The sequence below is a fragment of the Leptodactylus fuscus genome, chromosome 4 (assembly GCF_031893055.1).
Source record: "Leptodactylus fuscus isolate aLepFus1 chromosome 4, aLepFus1.hap2, whole genome shotgun sequence".
NCBI lineage: Eukaryota > Metazoa > Chordata > Amphibia > Anura > Leptodactylidae > Leptodactylus > Leptodactylus fuscus.
Genome location: NC_134268.1, coordinates 21564996 through 21586974, shown reverse-complemented (window position 1 = coordinate 21586974; position 21979 = coordinate 21564996). Strand labels below are relative to the sequence as shown.

At 43.5% G+C, this 21979-nt stretch overlaps 1 protein-coding gene across 1 annotated transcript in view; it reads left to right on the top strand.

Moving 5' to 3' along the window:
* Positions 1 to 11379: 11379 nt before the first annotated feature.
* ENPP2 (ectonucleotide pyrophosphatase/phosphodiesterase 2) overlaps positions 11380 to 21979 on the top strand; it is a 93571-nt gene continuing 82971 nt past the window's right edge. Inside the window, exon 1 of the mRNA XM_075270232.1 lies at positions 11380 to 11492. Coding sequence (XP_075126333.1) covers positions 11472 to 11492 — 21 coding nt within the window. The 5' untranslated portion in view covers positions 11380 to 11471. The remainder of the gene's footprint in view (positions 11493 to 21979) is intronic.

The following is a 21979-nucleotide window of genomic DNA, read 5'->3' as shown; positions in this document are numbered from 1 at the left end:
CCGGTTTAAGTCTCTGTATTCGTTATCGTCGCCATCAGTGATAAGGCCGACTATAGCAGAGTCATCAGAGTACTTCGGAGATGTCCCAACTCTACCCTGGTCAACAGCTATTAAAGGTATGGCCGCCTCAAAGGGTTTTCCGGGGAGTTAAGATTATCTTGACTGATCCAGCAGACACTAGATGATTTGAGGATTCTGGTCTGGTACTGACCCCCGGGTCCCATGACCAGAACCAGAGCATGGGTTGCTGCTGTCTTTCCTTCTTATCTGATTCATTCGGTACACAAAGCAGATAAGATAATCCTTTACTAGTCCCACATTGGGGAAATTTCAGCATGTTACAGCAGCATAGTAATACAGATACAGGATAATACACAGTAATATATTAGACGTAGGCACACATATGCTGAGAAGGGAAGATATACTAGGAGTCCATAGCAGCTAAGGAACAGAAGAAAGAAGGAAGGCAGACTTCAGGATCATTTAGTTTTCTGTGCGGAGTGATCTTCGCTTGGTCTGATGTAGATTATACAGCCTGGTCGCGGTTGGAAGGAAGGACTTGCTCCTTCTCACACTTGGGGTGAAGCAGTCGGTCACTTACAAGTGACAACAAGTGCCATCAAGGTTCCATACATGGGGTGGGATTTGTTCTCTCGCATGGAGGCCACCACAGACAGTATCCTTCTGTCACCCACCACCTGTACTGGGTCCAGGGGGCTCCCCAGGACAGAGCTGGCCCTCCTGATCAGCCTGTCAAGTCTATTTCTGTCCCTGGCTGGTATGCTACTCCCCAGAAGGCCACTCCGAAAAAGATGGCTGAAGCAACCACAGAGTTGAAAGAGGCCCTAAGAAGTGGCCCCTGGACTCCGAAAGCCCTCAGCCTGAGCAGGTAGAGTCTGCTGTGGCCCTTTCTGTGCAGCGCCTCCAGGTGAGTTTATAATGGGCTCTATGGAGAGGAGAGGGGTAAGATGAGAAGCCCTAGGGGTCCACAGCAACAAATAAGTCATTTCTGTTAGGGGAAGGCTGGATAGTATTCCCTCATAACCCAGCTGTGTTGTGAAAAAGAAGTGTCTCTCTATGTTGCCGATGTCTCTGTTCCTCCACCCACCTCTCTCCATAGACTTCTATTGCATAGATAGGATCAGTGATATCATTCACATTAATGGCTGTAGAGTTCTATAACCCAAAATAGAATTCCAACCCCATATAGATCTGTATCTAAAGGAACTGACACAGAATTAATGTATTTAAATAGTCCATAAATAAAAAATAAAAAAATTTTTTGCTTTACCACCTATGAACCCTAAAAGTCACTATTCACATTGTGTACTATAAGCTAGAGTGGTTCAAAAAGAAAAAAAAATCTTGTAAAGCTTTGTGTGAGCCTGACTTGCAATTGTAAGGAGCCGGCCCAGATGTGTCGCGGTGAGATTTGTGGCTACCGCAGCTCTACGGGCCCGTGAATATAAAGCATTATACTACCCCGAGGCCAATCCAGTTCATTGTCAACAGATGGTTCGAATAAAGCGAGCACTTTTCTTTTTTTTGAGCGTGACGACTGTGGTGGCTTGTCAACGATCCCGCGCCAAACCCAATATATTAAAACCATATAAATGTGGACATCTGGCCTACAATAATTACAAAGCCACTTCGTTTCAGTTCTAGTTTCCATGCCTGAAAATGCGTAGTTTGCTTCTAGTTGAAAACTAAAAAGAAGGTATAGCCAATTTTTTTTTTTTTTTTTTTATTTATTAAAACCAGATAGCGAAATCTAAGGGTTTTTTTTCTAATTTTTTTTTTTTTTTTTTTTAATTCTATTTTGTGAACATGAATAGAAGATAACACCTCTATAGATAACACCACTGATCCATCATTGTATCCACTACTGACACTAGAGGATGCCACCTCCTCCCTGCACAGAGCGTGCCTAGAAAACTCTCCCATAGACCTCAATGGGTTGGCTTCAGTCTATTGCTGCCTAGCGCCATGACTGTGCTGTAAAGCAGATCACTAAATGCTGTTAACAGAGCGGAGGAGAAGCTCAGGCAAGATGGCCGCCCCCATTATCAAAAGGTGATGGTGGCAGAAGAATCCACAGACTGGTCGCCGAAGACCAGGCAGTATTCAAGGAAAGAAAGCCAGCGGCTAGAGATGGACGTCTGCGCTCTCTGGTCCACAGATTGAAGTGTCAGCAAGGTGGGTGAAATGTATGACTTTTATTGGACAAGAACATACTGCACAACGCGTTTCGAGCTCCATAAGCTCTTCTTCAGGTGCACAATTACTTGCCAGGTGAGGTCAGATGCGTCTCCACCTAAAGTTTTGCCCCATGGAGGAGCGGGAAAATTCCTACCAGTTGATGGGGAAGACTGGTAGTAAGTTATAAGAAACGTCCGCCATACGATGTTTCTGTTAGGGTAAGTTCTCACATGGTTTTTGGACCGGATTTTGACGCTGGGATCCGCCTGAGAATCCGCTCCAACAAAACGCCTCTTGCGGCTAGCTGCAACTGTGGCGGCACTCCGCTCCAGATTAGGCCCAAATGAATGAGCCTAGTCAGGGGGAGTGTCGCGCCGTGGATGCCCACTTCTGATTCAGCCACGGAATCCACGGCAAAAATAGGGCAGCCTGCTTGTTTTTTCCACAAGTCAATGGGAGGCGGTTTTTTGAACCAGATTCCACGTCAAAATTCGGTCTGAAAAACACCCGTGTGAACTTACCCTTAGAGGGTCAATATTAGATAATGGGGTAGCCCAAAAATTTGTGTAATTGTGAAGGTTTTGTCCATCCATATTCCACAGGTTTTTTTTGGCACATATAGTTTTGAAAGCTAAATATTTTTTTGTTGAGGTTCCTCAAATAATTTTTGCATCTCTTCTCAGTGACACATGGGGCTTTATTGTTATGTCATTTTTTAATTTTTTTAAATTTTTGACTTTTACTGTAACTGAGGCTGACGTACACTAACCCCAGTTAGAGGGGAATCCAAGCCCTATAACATGTACTCCAGATGTGAAAACATTACTCACCCCTCAGTGGACCTCTGTTTCCAGCGGCGAAAGGTCCCCCGGCCTGGTGATCGCTGCTGTCACCTCTTTACACCAGTCATGTGGTCACCACCGAGGCCTGTGATTGGCTGATGACATCACTGATGACATCAGACAGGATCCTATATACAGGCAAATGGAGCTGCAGTGGCTGGAAACTGAGTACAATGGAGAGGTGAGTAACTTTTTTTATGTTTTTAACCCCTTCAGCAGCACTAAAAAAAAAACAAAAAAACAATCAGTCGGAGAGTCCTTTTGAATACTGACTCCCAGCTGTATATACCCTATAGCAGGGATAGGGAACCTTTGGTTCTCCAGCTGCTGTGAAACTACAACTCCCATCATGCTCCATTCACTTCCATGGGAGTTCCAAGAACAGCAGAGCAAGTATGCATGCTGGGAGTTGTAGTTTTGCAACAGCTGGAGAGCCGTACGTTCCCTACCCCTGCCCTATGGGGTCGGCCAACAAGTAGTTAATACATTTTTGCAATATGTTGTTTGCTCTCTAGACTGATTCTAATAAATTTGGGGTGTCCTTACTTTTTCACTTGTAACTAGAAACAGGCCCGGCTCCCTGATCTGCCTGTATAATGGATCCCATGGAAGTCCCAAAATGACGACAATTCTGGAGAAATCTGCCTTGGCTTCAGTGTAAAGTCTCTGAGATCATTACCACATGGCCACGCTTTGTCTTCTGTGTAAATCTTTCATGTTCGGAGTTCACGAGTCTCATGAGATCCATTATCCGTGTTCTTTCTGCTCTCTGTAACACTGGCCCTCTGATGAAATCGGCTACCATCAGTCAGATCCCGTCCCAGCTCACTTACTGTCTCATCGGGGGTTCATCAAAAATTTGATGTCAATCCTATGAAGCAAGCCCGGCTCCTGCTACCCCCCATCTGTGATTTTTTGGCCAAAAATCAATTCTAGAGATGAGCGAGTACTATTCGAAGCTCCCGTTTCGAATAGCACACACCCATAGGAATGAAAGGACGCAGTCGGCATGCAGGATTCATGCACCTTTATCCTATCCTACTAATATAATATTAGTGTTTGTATGTTTGTTCCTAAATCACGCAAAAACGGCTGAACAGATTTGGATGAAATTCGGCACATAGATAGATTGTAACCTTGATCAACACATAGGCTAAATGACATGGCTTCACGACTGTTATGAATTTATGTTCACATACTATATTTCACTGCTCTTATCTCAGCTTCTGAGAAAGCCAGGGCTGTTATCTCTCTGTGTAAATAAACGCTAACCCTCTGTGGTTTGTGTTCACGCGTTTGCATATTATCTGATCTGCTCCAGACAGTGCTGACACGCTGACTTGGGCAATCACCTTTAATCCAAATTGGCAGTTTGCCAATTTCCAACATGCCTGGAAAAAGAAAAATCTAATTTGTCGCAAACAAGGATAGCTATGAAGGAAACCAAAAGTCACAGAGTTCTCATCAAGCGGAGCTGAGGGGGATCATCAACACCCAACAAAACGCTCATTATATGGTGTCCCAGCAAGCTGCTGAGATGCTGCAAAAATCACAGGCACAGCTGGAGGAATGAGTTCAGCAGCAGGCCCGCTTGAGAGCTGCCAAAACGCCGGAGCATGCGGATCATCAACGCCAACAACACGCTCATTATAGCGAGCTGCTGAGATACTGGAACAATCACGGGCACAGCGCAAGGAATGAGATCAGCGGCAGGCCAGCTTGACAGCTGCCAAAATGACGGAGCAAGCAAACCATCGACGGCAGTAATTTGCTGAATATAGGCAGATCATCGATGCCAACAACACGCAGACAAAGTCACGGGCAGAAGCTAGTATATAGATTATATATATATATATATATATATATATATATATATATATATAGTGTGTATTTTCTCTCTTTCGTGTTCCTTTGCAGGTTTCTGGCCCGTGCTGTAGTGTTAGCGGCAGATTTGTGGAATCTATACGTTACATATAACAGATGGGAGACAGTAAACAGATACAGAATAAACCTGGTGTAGAGAACATCTTATCTCCTCCTGTATATCATATGATAAAATATGTCCTAGTGCTGGAAGAAAATGTTCATACGGTCATGAGGCCATGGTGTAGCGAGGGGAGAAGATAAGTTGTGGCATCACCTATTGTGACTGGCGGATTCTGTCTTGACTACATAGACGTGATAGCTGTGATCACTGTACTGAAAAGTGAGGTACTGCTGCAAAGAAATCTACAAAAAACTGCAAGTTTCAATATATTATTTGGTTTAGTGGTCAGATTCTTAGTGAAGCTGCCCCAATGTACATGAGATGGATAGTTCATTGAGTTCTGTGTGTAATACTTCAGTTCCCCTGTGGTGGTGCTGCATGTAAAGTGAGCATTTCCCACAGATAACCGCTGATCGCCGGCAATCTCATCATCAGGTCACTGTGTAACCAGTTATCGATACTTGGAGACAGTTTTTGGCAGAACTGGGCAGGGAGGTTGTTCCCGCCGTCATCTTAGGGAACTAAGCCCAGATCTTCTGTGAATGTAGGTTTGCTCCAATCCGTCTGTCTCTTCATTTCATCCCAGACAGACTGGATAGTGTTGAAATCAGGACTAAATTTGTGGGTTCTTTTTGACAATGCAACTTTGCTGTTCTTTGTTCCAAAAGGGTTCTATTCCTTATGTGCGGACTGCAGAGATAAATACGGGGAAGTGGATGTTTGTGCAGGCCGAGGAAGCGGGCTGAATGGATTAATGGCGCCCTGTGCTGGGTAATCTTTAGGCACACAGACACAATTCACTTGGAGGGTCAGGATTAAACACACGAGATCCCAAAATATTGGAAGAGAAAGCTCAGCCTTGGACCTTGTGCCTGTTCTTCTGGTAAATTGCACATTCTTTGCTTGCTCTTCAACATCTGTAGTCGTAGTCAGACTCAATTTGTAAATCGCAGCCTGTCAATTATACCTCCAGAAACGCCAGCGGTTTCCCTCTACGTATAATGGAAGCAGAAAGTCGGCAGAGGAGAAACCTGCACATTTTTTTGAAAAAAAACGTCACGCGTTTCCAGCGCAGTTTTTCCTGGTGCTTGGGGCTTTAACCTAGTCCTGGAATTCTTGTGAGTAATTCTTCTCACTGTATCACTGACTTATTATCCTTCCAAGATTTACGGCAACAACAATTACTTCTCTAAGATCATTGCTGATGTCTTTCCTCCTTGACATGCCTGAATGCTTCAGACCAGTAAACTGCCAAAACTTCTACTTTTATAGAGGTGGTCACACTTGCCGATGATCTACTTGCTACTTAACCTCTTAATTTCTATGCCCGCAGTAAGGGGGCACTTCATTATTCAGGCGCTGCTTCTGCATTTTGGCCTAGTATTGGTTACATAATGGCGCGGCGCGTTCCGTTGTGTGTTGTTCTACATCTGAGGTTGGCTTTACCCAATGTTAACACCTTCTATGGGCCAAATTTACTAATGTGATTTTGGAAATTTTAGAGTTAAAGTATTTAGGATCCTCTCTAATATAATACCGTACACCTGCTTGTGTTTGCTTCTTCAGGCAACAGAATTGACCGGTCATGTCGGTGTGAAGTTACACAGTACTGTACAGCCCTAAGGTCCTGTTTGTAAAGGCCCCTGAAGCGACTTACTATGTGTAGGCGAGATCCTATCTGCTATCTTGTTTAGTCAGTCTGTAAAATATGACAGGGCTTATCCAGAAGAGCTGACCTGGCTGGATCTGCTGCCATCTGAACTGAGCAGGTAAATGTCGGATTCCAGCTCCCGCTGGCTTGCAGGGCGTAGATTTCCACAGAATGCAGGGGAACGTTGCTCAACTAATGTCACAGAGCAGGGATCAACCTTCAGCCGCTGGGAAACAACAACTCCCAGCATGTTCCAAGAAGAGCAAAGCAGTTGTAGTCCAACAGCTGGAGTGCTGAAGGTTGTCTACCCCGTCATAGCGCCACCTGGAGTCTACTGCACCACAGTACAATGCAGACGGTGGACACGGCGAAACCACACACTGTCCCTATAGGGCTATATAACATATCTGGGACCCCCTTTACATAGTAAGAGCAATTAACGAACCCTCTTCTGAAGGGATGCATTACATGGTGACCAGAGTGTACTACCACTATTGTCCTGTAGTGGCCGCTGTAGGAGAAATGTGCGCTTGCTGTCCCTGAGATGAGAACTGATCGGCAGTGATGCATCACGTTACCAGCTGTGGTGTTCTCTACACTATATAGCTGGATTATCTATGATACTCTGAAGCTGTTTTGTTGTCATTGACAAAAAAAAAACCCACACCCTAATAGAAACACGCTGCAACACTCATCCTGCAGTTATATCTCAGGCAGATATGGAAATGATAACAGGCGTGGTCTGATTCGACACTGGGTCTTGCCACCGGAGGGCGTAAAAGTGCTTCCCCTGCTGTTCTATAAAAAGGCTCTCAGAGGCTACTTTTGGGTAGTGTACCTCTCGTTGAGAGATCGTTGACAGCTACACTCCGCACTTAAAGACATTTTTTCCTAGTTAATAGACTTTAAGAGGAGAGCACATCATCAGAGTGAGAGAAGCAGGATGTTCTGCAGCAGCTGAGGTGTGTATTATGATGTTCTGCAGCAGCTGAGGTGTGTATTATGATGTTCTGCAGCAGCTGAGGTCTGTATTATGATGTTCTGCAGCAGCTGAGGTATGTATTATGATGTTCTGCAGCAGCTGAGATGTGTATTATGATGTTCTGCAGCGGCTGAGGTGTGTAGTATGATGTTCTGCAGCGGCTGAGGTGTGTAGTATGATGTTCTGCAGCAGCTTAGGTGTGTATTATGATGTTCTGCAGCAGCTGAGGTATGTATTATGATGTTCTGCAGCGGCTGAGGTGTGTAGTATGATGTTCTGCAGCGGCTGAGGTGTGTAGTATGATGTTCTGCAGCAGCTGAGGTGTGTATTATGATGTTCTGCAGCAGCTGAGGTGTGTATTATGATGTTCTGCAGCAGCTGAGGTGTGTATTATGATGTTCTGCAGCAGCTGAGGCGTGTATTGTAATGTTCTGCAGTAGCAGATGTGTATTATGATGTTCTGCAGCAGCTGAGGTCTGTATTATGATGTTCTGCAGCAGCTGAGGTGTGTATTATAATGTTTTACAGCAGCTGAGGCCTGTATTATGATGTTCTGCAGCAGCTGAGGTGTGTATTATAATGTTTTACAGCAGCTGAGGTGTGTATTATGATGTTCTGCAGCAGCTGAGGTGTGTATTATGATGTTCCGCAGCAGCTGAGGTATGTATTATGATGTTCTGCAGCGGCTGAGGTGTGTATTATGATGTTCTGCAGCGGCTGAGATGTGTATTATGATGTTCTGCAGCAGCTGAGGTGTGTATTGTGATATTCTGCAGCAGCTGAGGTGTATGATAAGGCTTAGTACTGTATATACATGCACATTACCCTACATTACTATACTGACACCTTACACTCCTGCCTTGGCATAGTCCCTCGCCCCATGAGGTTGCCGCAGTGCTGTGTACATTATAGTGACGGCTTCCTCGGACAGTTATTGCTATTTAACTAGCTTTTGTTCATAATGAACAAGTGGACTGTGTGTCCTGACAATGGCGTATAGTCCGCCTGGGGGCATCGCTGTGAATACATCTCATACAGATAAAATACGTCTCCAGATATAGATTCCTACTTACAAGAATCCCAGGATTTTAAAGGGACAGCGCTCTATGAACATTTCCACTTCAAGTAATAAAACTGATAGCCGGGTAAGGATTCTCACTTCGGGATCCCCTTGGTCAGTTGAAATTTATCTCTGGGGGTCTCGGTTATCTGTGAGATGTGTCCACACCTTGGATGAAACCCATCTGTGCTACATTGAGTGGTTTGGACATTGTTTGGACAGACAACCACCTTGGAAGGACCTTGGTAGGAGAGGTGACCAAGAACACTAGAGATGGAAGAAGCGTCCGGAAGGTCGACCATTATGGCTGCCGTCCACCAATAGAAGACACATGGAAGCCTGCGCTCAATTCGAAGCATCATGTCTTGAAGAAACCAGACACTGCTCATCGCCTGCCCAATACCATCCCTACACTGAAGCATGGTGGGGGCAGCATCACGCTGTCGGGGGTGTTAATGGATGGGATACAGAGACTGGTCAGGCTGGAGGAAAAGTTGGATGGTGCAAAGTACAGAGAAATGCTTAATGAAAACCTGCTCCGGAGTGCTCTCGGCCGAAGGTTCACCTTCCAATAAGACAATGACCCTAAGCACAGAGCCAAGAAAACACAGGACTGGATTAGGGACAGCTTTGTGAATGTCCTTGAGTGGCCCGGCCAGAAACCTGACCTGAACCTCATGGAACATCTCTAGAAAGACCTGAAAATACCTGGAACACCCCCTTGTGGTAGGTGTAGGTGTCCAGAATGTTATTGGAACTGAATTCTTCCTACCCCTAAAGGAATATACAGTATATATATATATATATATATATATATTATATATATATATATATATATATATATATATATATATATATATATAATATATATATATATATATATATATATATATATAGTTATATTGTATGTATATATATATAAAATAGATAGATAGATAGATAGATAGATAGATTTTATTTTATTTTTTACCCAGCCTCTGTGCCAAAATGGTTTATCCTGGACAATCCCTTTAAGGGCAGTTATCAGGGTTTTCAATATGGCACCCACTAAGCTCCAGAGATGCCCAGAGCTGCCATAGGAATATTACTATTGAGCTTTGGCTTTGCAGTCTTTGGATAAATGATCTAATAATTACTAAACTAGGAACTAAAAAAAAATTTAAAATTAATTTTTAAAAAAAATATATATATAAAATGTCACATCACCCCCCCTTCTCTAGAATACATACAAATATATATATATATATACTCATTAGGCATCAACATGCCGCAAAATAAGCCAGATTTTATTAAAAAAAAAAACAAAAAAAAAACAGATTGAACCATTGGGAAGTACAACTTGTCCTGCAAAAAATAAGCCCAAAGACAAGACTGTGGATAGAAAACATTAAAAAGTTTTGGCTTTTGGAAGGAGGGGAGACAATAATTAAAACGCTGAAATGTAAAATCACCATGTCCTCAAGGGGTTAATAGAATACATACAGTATATATGTGTGATTGCATTAAATAGTAGGCAGTCCTGTATACACAAGCCTGTAGTCTAAGGTTTATTAATAGATTATTTACTGAAGTTATATATATATTTTTAAATGTCTTTATTATTTTTAATATCTGAGCGGGGGAGGGCTGGCAGCCAGCCAGTCCCCACACAGATCAGCTATAGGGAGGTTCACTGTTTGTACTATACAGGAGCAGTTGTAACTTGTATAGTGACCACTACTTCAAGTCAGCTCCTATTATCATCAATGGGAGCTGACCTGCAGTACTGGTGCCTGGCCACTATATGGACCATGGAGCCAACTGCTTCTAGATCAATACAAAGAGCAGCTGAACTGTGGAGGGACCGGCTATCACCCCCCCATTGATCAGATATTCATGGCCCATCCTAGGCATAGGCCGTATATTTTTAAAAAAAACATGGACAACTCCTTTCATAGCCATCCATACTCTTCAATTGCTGTATCTTTTTGGATTTTCAGTGTCCCGACAGCTTTATGTTTTTATCTAGACAATCCAAATCCTGACACCATACTGGGGACTTGCTAGGAGTGAGCGATCGGGATTGGGAAAGATCGGATCCCGATTGGCGATCGAGCAAATTTCACGATCGGGATCGACTGGAAAATGATCGGAAATCGGATTTTGACTAGGGTTGAGCGATCGGGAATGATCGGATCCCGATCGGCGATCGAGCAAATTTCGTGATCGGCTGGAAAATGATCGGAAATCAGATTTTAAAATTGATCCTGAAATCTCAAGAGCGGCTCAACCCTACTTGCTACGTGAGCAATACGATGTAATACATGTATATATTGTACGATAGCACTGTCTCGACCATTCCTTTAGGACACTGAAATTTTTTGGCATAAGAAAAGTCCAAAAAGTCATCCAAAGTAAAATATTCCCCGAACCTTCCTCACCGTACACAAACATTTCACAAGTACAAACACACATCTCGCCCAAGTGAATGGCAGGATACAGTAAAACTCCATGTTCTCGGCCTCTCTGTACAAAAAAAATTGCATAAGTAAAACTAAGCCAGCAAGAAGTCCCTTTGTTTGAAGAACATCTGCCAATAGGACCATTGTCTTGAAGGACAGCTGCCACCCTTACTTCATCAGCATTGCATAAAGCTCCTAAGCAAACAAGCCCTAGAGATACATCTCCGGCCAGTCTTGTCTTCAGCAGCTTTCAGTAAAGGACACTTTCCTCTCTCCCTCTTTGGGTTATCGTGAAGGCACCTTGGAGGCATGGAGATCCGGAGAAAAGCGGTATGGTAGGCTCCATTTCTATTATATTCTTGTGGGAGAGTCCGGCTGTACCAGCAGCTAACTGGCACTGGGTGCAATAATATGCTTTCTAACACCAGGGCTCACTGGCAGATTTTGGCTTGTCTTCATTCGAGAGGAAATTGTTGTTGGGAAAATTTTTGTTACGTTGAGTTGGAATCCTTGAGATTATTTGTATGAATCGTGTTCCTTGGGCTCTTTAGTTTGTCTTAACCTATTGCGCTACGTGTTCTGTGTTGATACATATCAGGAGGATCAATCAGATAAAGTAATAGTCTCAATCTCTTCAAATTTTTGGAATCTTTTGTAAAGAAGAAAAATTTGAAGTTCTCGGTAATTCTCGAAATGTATTTTGGACCAATGTTTTTGGAAAACCTGACAAAGATAGAAGACCATGGAAACCTTAGGTAGATATCGCGATTTTGAACTAAGGATCTTAGTTCTCCGAACCCCGAGACGTACATAGATCACAACTTTTTTTTATTGGTAAATCCAACTTTTTGGGTATTGACCGTAATCTCTTGGAATGGAATCTAATTGCTCCCCATTCATATGAAGAGGTCAGGTGTAAATGAGTCTACACAAAAGTCATCCCCTGAAGGTCTATGTAAATGAACCCTACACATGACAACTGACCTCTGGGCCACCTTGGTCTAGAGCGACTTGAGGGTGGAGCAAAGACTTTACCAGTAACCCCATCGATATCTACTGACTTTTACCTCTTATGATCTGGATATCGGATGGGACGTGCCTGGTAGTATTGTGAACACTGCTTGGATACTATTTTATTATCGTATATAGAACCAATATATTTCGCAGCTCTGTACAGAGATTCAACGGCCCTTTTCCCACTGGGGCTTGTCATCTTAATTCCGAACCTTTAGTATGTTTTTGGTGTGTTGGAAGAACCAACGTATCCATGCAAACTTTAGGGTGACCCCATGCAGATGTTGTTGATCGGATTCAACTCTGGAATGGTAACGCTACAAGGACACGGTACTGGATACTGGAATGACCTTTAGGCAGAAGACACCCCATGAATTTTTGTTGCTTTTTGTGGTGCAAATTTAGTTTTTTTTGGTTCATCCAATGGGAACTATAAAGGAAGGACTTCTATTTCTTCTTCCTAACAAATCCATTCCTATCTTTGACTCTAAAAACATCAGCAAAATCTGCACCAAAAACTCAACAGGTATCCTCAACGTAAGAGTCATTTCACCCCAAGATCAAACCAACCCCGAGTACACGATTCTGTAAAAACATAGCACAGTAGCAAATCTCTAAAAATGGAAGCCTTTGTGCTATTTTTGTCAAAACAAGCTTGCAAGGCCGATATACTCAGACCCAAGGTACGTAAGACGTCGGTGTAGTTGGTTTCCTCCTGGAGATGTGAGAATTCTCTCTTTGGCGTGTGAACAATACGAGCAGCTGTATAATGTCCCAGTCATTGGCAGAATCACAAGTCAAGTGTCGAATGCTGATCAGTAAGCGGAGGTGATAAGGGGAACTCAAACAGTCCATTCTTTGTAGTCTCCATTGGGGCTCTTCAAGTGTAAATTGACAATGGATGGAGCCCATTTCCAGGCCTGGAGATGGTGTGTTGTGTGATGAAGGAGGTGATCATCTCCTCCTCTGATCAATGATTGCTAATCACCCGGGTAAACAGAGTTATCAGCTCAGGCCCTTATCTGTCATGGTGTATTTGACTTGTATAGCTCCCTCCTCCCCAGGTAACAAGGCTGCCAGTAAGTGCCGGACAGTAGGAAGGTCCTCCTGGGTCATGGACCTCGTTTGGGTGGGACCTTCTCCAGTGTCTTGGGCTAGACCCGAACATTAAGAAACTTTTTTTGCATGTATGGATATCATCATTGGCCTTGACATCCTAGTTCTGTTGGTTTTTTGCAGTTTGTCCACCACCCCCGCTGCCCTTTATCCCCTACTAAGTGTCCCTCCGCCCATTCAAGGTCGCAAAACAAATCCATGAAAATCAGAGGGTGGCATTATCTGCAAGCTGCATTAATGATCTATAGGTTTCCTATCACCTGCTGGAACACAGGTTGGGTTGCTTTCTGGAACGACGGTGGGGGCAGAGACTTTTTGCAGAGACTTTTTGGACTGTGAACTGTTTTTGGATGCAGTTGTAAGAAATACTTGTAATGTAAATGCGGCCATATATCTGATTGTATGGGTGCAGGACACTGGAGTATGGGTTATTTATTATAGGGTTCAAGGAGTTATTAAGTTTCTAATATTGATGGTCCCTAGGCGTTGGACCCCAGCAGATCAGCCATACATGGGCAGCAATGCTCTGGCAGGGAGCTGTGCTGCTCTCACTAGATGATTGGTTGAGGTGGGTACTGCAGTCTATGGGACAGTGATGCAGTACCTAAACCCACCACTACACTTTGTGTGGCAGTGGCTCCCGATGTGTAAATATGACCTAGTGCACTGGCACAGCTGATCAGCAAGGTTCCCAAATGTTAGACCCCGGAAAATCTAATATTGATGGCCTATACAATCAATATAAGAATATATTGTGGACACTACTCTACCTTGTCTACTTAGCCAGAAGCGCTCCCCCGGCCACAGGAACAAATCCATCAAGACCCAAGTACAGATGAGTGACCACTTTTTTTTTTTTTTTAAATGTAGATTGTGAGCCCCACATAGAGCTCACAATGTACATTTTTCCCTATCAGTACGTCTTTTTTGGAATATGGGATGGAAATCCATGCAAACACGGGGAGAACATACAAACTCCTTGCAGATGTTTTTTTGCCCCTGGTGGGATTTGAACACCAGGACTCCAGCGCTGCAAGGCTGCAGTGCTAACCACTGAGCCACCCTGTGGCCCCTTTGATGAGTGACCACTTCTGTGGAAGCCTCTTGAGTCATTGTATCATTTGTCTTAGATTACAAGAACATGTCTGGGGTTTTTTCCAGGAAAACAGCGCCACTGTGGTTTATAGGCAGTGTTTGGTACTGCAGCTCAGCCCCATTCATTGAGTCTAGTAATAGATACTTCCCACATAGAATGTTATGTCATCACTTGGATTCTGTCCCATCTTAGATTTTGGGCTTCTCGTAGCTATTGTTCTAGGAGGTGCCGACATAGCAGGAGTCACAAGGCTACTGAGGAGTCTCAAGGCTTCTCCGCCCCATAAGAAGACCCCAGCTTTCTACATGGTAAGTTGGGGGTCCTTGTACAGATTTTGTATCAGGACACAGGAGCTCGAAGCCTCTGGACGTGTACAAGGCTCACAAGGCAGCCATTATAGTGCGAGCTCGGTGCAAGGTCATGTCTGGTACGATGAGATGAAGCCACAATAGGAAGCGAATTCATTGTGGACTGGAGACTTTCCATTAATGAGTCTTTTATTATATAGAAAGGAACAAATTTGTGATCATCGCAACCCATTGTAAAAGGAAAAAGGTGCAAATCCACAAAGTAAGTGATTGGAGAACGCTAAGAAGAGGCTCACATTGTAGGAACGTCTAGGAAATGTCTCAGACAGGCGACATCTACATAAAGTATCATAGGAAATAATAATGATACATTGTATTTATATAGCGCCAACATATTCCGCCGCACTGTACAAAATATAGGGTTCAAGTACAGTCAAAAATATACATTATAGGGAGTCACTTCATACAATGGGACTGAGGGCCCTGCTCACAAGAGCTTACAATCTATGAGGTGGCGGGGGCGGCTCCCACTTGTACCAGGATATCTGTCCCCAAACAGCAGAGGGCCATCCACTAAAATAGCATTTACCTGTAGACACCCATAGACTATAATGGGGTCCACCAGATGTCCATTGGGTTTCCTCCAGGACCTGCGGCCTATCCTACAGAGATTCCAACTTTGGAAGTGATGCTAAGGCCGTGTTCACATTTAGGTCAGAGTCTCCATCACAGCAACTGCCGAAAATCACCGGACGGCAAGTGCTGAAAATCTGACTTATTTGTCTGGAGAGTCGATGGAACCCATTGTAGTCTTGGGGCAGGGGATGATGTGCCCACAATGTGATGGTTTAATGGACTGGGTCGGTGATAGGAGAAGATATGTAGATCGCCTGACACCTTATAGACAGAGCCTAACTGGGGCCATTAGTGGATGATAATCGCAGGCAGAGGTGCAAGACATGGGCGGCGTCAAGTACAACTTCTAAGCCTCATGTCTGCCCGTGGCGGTTTCAATTTAGTACTCGTATATTGAGTCGTATTATGACCAACTATCACATTATACTTGGTCTATCTTTAGGGGGTTTGTTTCTAATAAGGGGTGGTACATACAGGGTTGCAGTATTTGGTCCCTCACTACTGTATATACATTAAAGTTCCTGTGCATATTAAACTTAGAAGGGGATGTAAAGGGAACTTTTTTCGGTTTACCTACCTAGTTTTACCCTATGGGTCCATTCACACGAAGGAATTTGGCGCTGATTCTGGCATGGAATCCGCATCAGAATCAGCGTGGAAAAAAAGTGCCTCCCATTGAATTCAATGTGTTCCATTTTCCGCACTGCACCCATTGAAACCTGGGAGGCTTTTATTTTTCCATTGATTTCAACGGGTTCCGCGCGGAAACAGAACTCACTGAAGTCAATGGGAGGCTTTTTTTTCCCACGCTGATTCTGACGCAGATTCCGTGCCAGAATCAGCACCAAATTCCTCCATGTGAATGGATCCTATAAGTGTAAGAATTTTTTATAGTTTTATTTTGTTTTATTTCATTTATTTTAATTTTAGTTTTGTCTTTAGTATTTTTTTTTTTTTTTTTTTCAAGCTTTTTTAGTTTTTACCCCATTAGTACTGGAAAGAATACATCTAGGGACCGTGCAGCAGATATTTTATTATACGGGACATGGCGGTCAGGGGTACAACTCCCATTATGAACATGAGATGTCCTTTTTACAATATCCCAACCCTATGAGGATGAAGGACGGATCACTCATGAATTTCATCCCCATACTCATGATCATCACTCCACTGACGCCATGTTGCTTTGTGAATTGAACTTGTGACATGTTCGCACCTCTATAGATTTTGGCACCTCCTATCTCATAGGGTCATCACAAAGACGTGACTACAAGTCACGTTCCTTAAATTGCAGTGTGGGCTGATGTGTATTGAGTGTGAATTCACCTGTAGGTGCCGCCTACTCTCTATGCTAATGGCTTCTTCACTCTTCAGTGGCAATTACAAGTCAATAGTCATTTGCATGAAGACCTACTTGCTAAAAGGGAGGATTAAACTGATGTTTATTTGAGCTCATTTCAACACTTGGTGATAGAAAAGTTCCTGTTGTTTAGATTGCAGCAAAATCCCCAAATTCTCACTTTGGGTTTTTTGGATTGTATTCACACCTTTGGTCCTCACCAGCAGTGTTGTGTACATTGCCTGCTCTTGTTGGTCCTTGTGGAAATATCTAATGATACTTGGTGGAGTTGACCTCGACAAATGTTGATGCCCAACTTTGTTAAAAATTAACAGCCCCAATATGAAAATTTGCCCCATTGTGTTGTCACCAAGACAAACCAAGCTCGGCCACAGATGATAATGGTTGGTCAACACTTGCAACTCCAACTGTATCTCTCGAGTGTTGATATTGACTTCCCTAACAACCTAAAAATGATCTCTTGGGTTTTAAGGTGGCCAGACACAGTAGTTCACGATCTAAGGCTGGGTTAACATTTATGTCGGAGTCTTCGTGGTATGGAAGACTTTTTTCTCAAGGACAGACACCTGACAGACCCCATTATAGTCAATGGGGTCCACCAGGCTTTGTGTGTAACCACTGATTTAGTGGTCCACCTCTCTGTTGTTTGGGTCTCCCAATGGACCCAAACGAGAGAGAGCCAGTGCCAAATTGAACCTAGCATGAGTGGACTATTAATATGAGCCCGATATGAGAAATTGGGTCCACATATTAAAACATGAGCAGGTATATGATCAATCTGACAATACTAAGGGAGGGAACATCAGGATTGAACATCAAGGGTAGGGACGGAGAACATGGACAGGAGTGAGCGTGTGTGGCCATTGCTTCATTCACTTTTATGAGATGGCAATCGCTGGTAGCCCCATGGAAGTGAATAGAGTAGTAGACACACACGTGCACCACTGCACCATTCACGAGCAGCACTCAAGGAGGCTTAAAGTTCTCAATCTCCAGTTGGACCCCCAATGATAAGACATGTATTCTCTATACTGTGCACAGGGTATTGTGGGGAATGTAACTTGGTAGCAGCAAAGGTGTAGACCCAACCAGTCAGAGACAGAATATGATGTCTGGTGCAAACAGGTTTATTTGGAAAAACAGCAAAAATAAATAAACCTTCACGTTAGGCACAAAATAAGCAAAATAACGTATAGCAGGATTAAAAAAAAGCAAACAAAACCCTGCTCGTCCGAGCTCTAACTAAACAGTAAAGAACTAACTATATGTGTGACTTGAAAGAAGGTTAAACTGAAGCTCACCGTTTAGTGTCCGAGTCCTGGTGGGGTGCACGACCTTGTCTCCTCCGGACTTAAAGAAACATGAAAGTTTATGAAGAAATAAAGCTGGTCCGCAGGCCTTCCAGGCTCAATAAAATGTAACTTTTAATTTCCCATTTAAAAATACAGACTCAAAAATTACAAAAGGTGAAAAGTCAGAAAAAATAAACGCACATAGTGATTAAAACAAACGCCAACGCGTTTCGAGGATGCACTACCTCTTAGTCATGGCTTGCAGGTAGTGCAATCTCCATTGAGCCTGGAAGGACTGTGGACCAGCTTTATTTCTTCAAAAACTTTCAGCCTATATGTGTGACTTACTACTAACCACTCGAACAAACACAATGGGACAGCACAGGCTTACCAGACTCTCAGTATCTCAGGACAGATCCGGGTGCCTCCTCTCACTCCCAGGATCTGCCCTGAAGTGCAGGCTCTGCAGCACTTTATGGCCCAGTAATGAGCCTGGGACCTACACCTGGGGCTGAGGCCTATTCAAGACCCGGCCTGGACCCAGCGCCGCACCTCCCATGAGGTGACCTGAAGCGACCGCTTCGGGTGGCGCTATGCCAGGGTCCCGGGGAGGGCGGCATTTTTGCTTACCTAAGCCAGTCCAGGACAAGCTGTCCTGGACAGGCTTAGCGTCACCGAGCGGTGGATTGGGGAGGTCGCTCAGGCAGAAAGCAGGTCCTCTCCGTGCCTGCTCTCTGCCTGCTAACACCGCTCCGCCACGCCCCCTCCGCTCCGCCCCCTTCTCCCGGGGGGGGGGGGGTGTCGCGGCTTTCTGTCATCCGCCTCGGGCGGTGAAAAAAGCAGGTTGACCCCTGCCTGGACCATACATAAGTCAGAAACCTGGGGCAGATATATCGGGACTCCAGCACTCTGCCTGTCACCTTCTCACAGTATCTACAGGGAAATTTCTTTTAGGCCAAGGCCCCATGTAGCAAAATGCAGCTAAAAAAAATGCAGCTTAATGCGTTTTTTTTTTCATTACGCTTTCGCTGAGGTTTTCTTAGCGGATTTTCTACCTTTACTAGGGAATTGACATGCTGCGATATTCAAAAACACATGGAGCTTTTCTGCTGCAGATTTTTTTCTGCAATGTGTGGATGGGATTAGCCAGAATCTTATTCACTTTGCAGGTACCGTAAAACACAGTGCTTTTTTTCCGTTGCATTTTCACAATGTGGGGCTCCCATTTTAGAAACTAATTGGTGTAGTTCAGAACAATCAACAATTCAACAAATAGCTGTGCCCCTTTTTTTTTCTGACAATTGACATTGGGGTGTGGCTTGGATGACTAAGATCCAAAATTGTTGGTGGATCCTGTGAAGTTCAATGGGATCTGCAAACAAAAATCTTAAGTCTACACTCAATATTAATGGCCAATTACAGGAGCCAGCTATACACAAGAGATAGCAGTTGACTTCTTGTAACCTCACCATGAACATGTATGCTCAGATTGGCTGTGCATGCATGTTTAATTCATGGGGACATTGGAATAAGCTGGTATCGGACTCCTCTGGCAATGGCTTATCTCCCACCGGAACAAGTGATTGCATATGTTGAAGGCCATCAAACACTGGCCAATCATTGGCCTATCTTGGCAAAATTGGCCAGTTTGGTCAAATGTTGTCTCTGGTTGTGATCATGATCTCATGGAGAGTGGGAAGAATCGAGAGAACTCAGAGGAAGGCAGAGAACACCAGGAAAACACAGGCATGAGGCGCTGGTTGGATTTTGACTTGGTATTCCCTCCAGGACTAAGTGTTCTTTGTACAATCGGCAAGGGGGAAGGCTTGAAGGTCGCACCAGACTGACTCTTCGCGGGCACGAAATCTTACTATATATACACATAGCAATGTTGATGTACATGCTTGAACACCTTTGTGTTCTCATTATGGACCTCGGTGTATACCTGTCTGTCTCTCCTGGGCACGGTATTTTGGGTATGTTACGGTTTTAGCTTGCGGAAGGGATGTAAATATGCATTCATTGGAAATAGACGGCTCTGAAATTGCTGTGACTCTGCCAATATTGGCTTGAAATATATTAAAAATGACAGCTCAACATTGAAGAGCTCTGTGTTTCTGCCAAATCACAGAGTCAACCAGATCCCTTCTGGATGTACCACTTAACAATTTTGTTTTCCCGAAAGGAACGTTAACACAGTGTGCACAGTATGTACTGTATATTGTGTCCTACAACAAGGTGGACCTCCTAGGCTTACAGAAAGGCCTTCTATTTTTTTTTTATCTATCAATGATGTGGCTGCAGTATTTATACTCTACGTATCTAGTAATGTGTTTGGAATGGTTTACAGACAGAAGTCCTTCTATATCCATCCATCTAGTTTTTCTCCATAATCTCCTTGCCTTTGCGTCTTCAGAGTTTTCTGACGCTTCCCTGTAATTTGTCACTTCTATTTTAGATATTTCTAATCTTCATTTATAAATTTTCTTGCCCCTATTTGGGTCTTACATTGACTCCTTAATCTTCTCCATTTGGTTCTTCAATGTTCCTCAAGTGTTTTTCCATTACCCCCAACTTTTACTTGGGTCTGTAGACTTCTCTAGTGGTTTTCTCCATTATCTCCTGAATTCAGTTGGGTCTTCTTACTTTTTCAGTTTTCTCCATCATCGTCTGCCCTCTACTTGAAGAGAAACACTAGAAAAGTCTGACGTCCCAGTCTTCTGCCCTCTGTTTAGGTCTTCATACTTATCCAGTGTTTCTCCATAGTCCCCTGATTTACGTTAGGCCTTCAAACTTCTCTCATGTTTCTCCATGTTCTCTTGGCCTTTTGGGTATTCAGACTTCTCCAATTTGCAAACTTTAACTTGAATTTTGATATCTCTGGCGTCCATTAGATCTTCAGACCTCTAGTATTTCTCCATAATTTCTGGCCATATGGGTCTTCAGATTTCACTAGTTTTGCTCCATATTTTCCTGCCTTCCATTTGGGCCATAAAATGTCTCCATAACCTCTAACGCTTGGCTCACACTAGTGTTTGAGTCTACATACGATACGTCTGTCCCCTACTCTGCTTAAGATTGGTGGAGAGAAAAGTTCTGCAAGGAGGACTTTTCTTTTTCCGCTGTTTTCAATGGAAAACCAGCGTGGACCCAAAGGATGGAAACTTGAATGCTTGTGTGAACCTAACATTACTTCTTTTAGGTTTTCCATAATTTCCAGTGTTCCATTTGGGTTTTCAGGTTTCCCTAGTGTTTCTTTGTAATCTCCTGACTTCCTTATCTTCTGAAGGGATATATCACAATCCCCTGACCTCCATTAGGTTTTTCAGACTTGTATGTTTCTATAATCTCCTGGCTTCTGTATGGTTTTAAGACTTGTCCAGTATATCTCAGTAATCTCTTGACTTCCTTGATTTCTTCCTTTGTATGATTCATAAGAATTGGCATCTTTGTTTTGTTTTGTTGTTTTTTTGCCATTCATGGTAATCCCAAAGATCTCATGTTGATATTGGGGGTTTGTTGTGGAAGATCTGTTGGCCAAATACTTGTTTGGCTTACACCCAGCAGCAGTCTATCTGTTCATGGGAGTGTGGTTAAGCGAGTATTCTTTGTTTTTTAGTTTTTGTTTTTAGTGTGGTGTTTGAGGTGCAGGGGGCTTTATGACGGTGCTGGTTATGGGGAAATTAAATTATATGGGGGCCCACTTACAAAAGGTTTGAAAATGGCCACCTAATGTATTAAAACAGCCTTATCACTTTGAACCATCTAAAGGGGCCAAATCTCTTTATCAATATGGGCCTTCGAGGCTACCTGGTCAGCTCATCATTGCACAGCTCTATTGTGTTAATAGGGAGGGTGTGAAGTATTTTGGCCCGTTCGGGCCAACAGTCAAGGTCATATTCTTTAGACTTCCCACCATTTTCCTTTACTGACTGGTCCTACTTCCAAAGGTCCTTAAGTTTTAAAAAAATATTCTGGAAATGATGGGTCAGCCA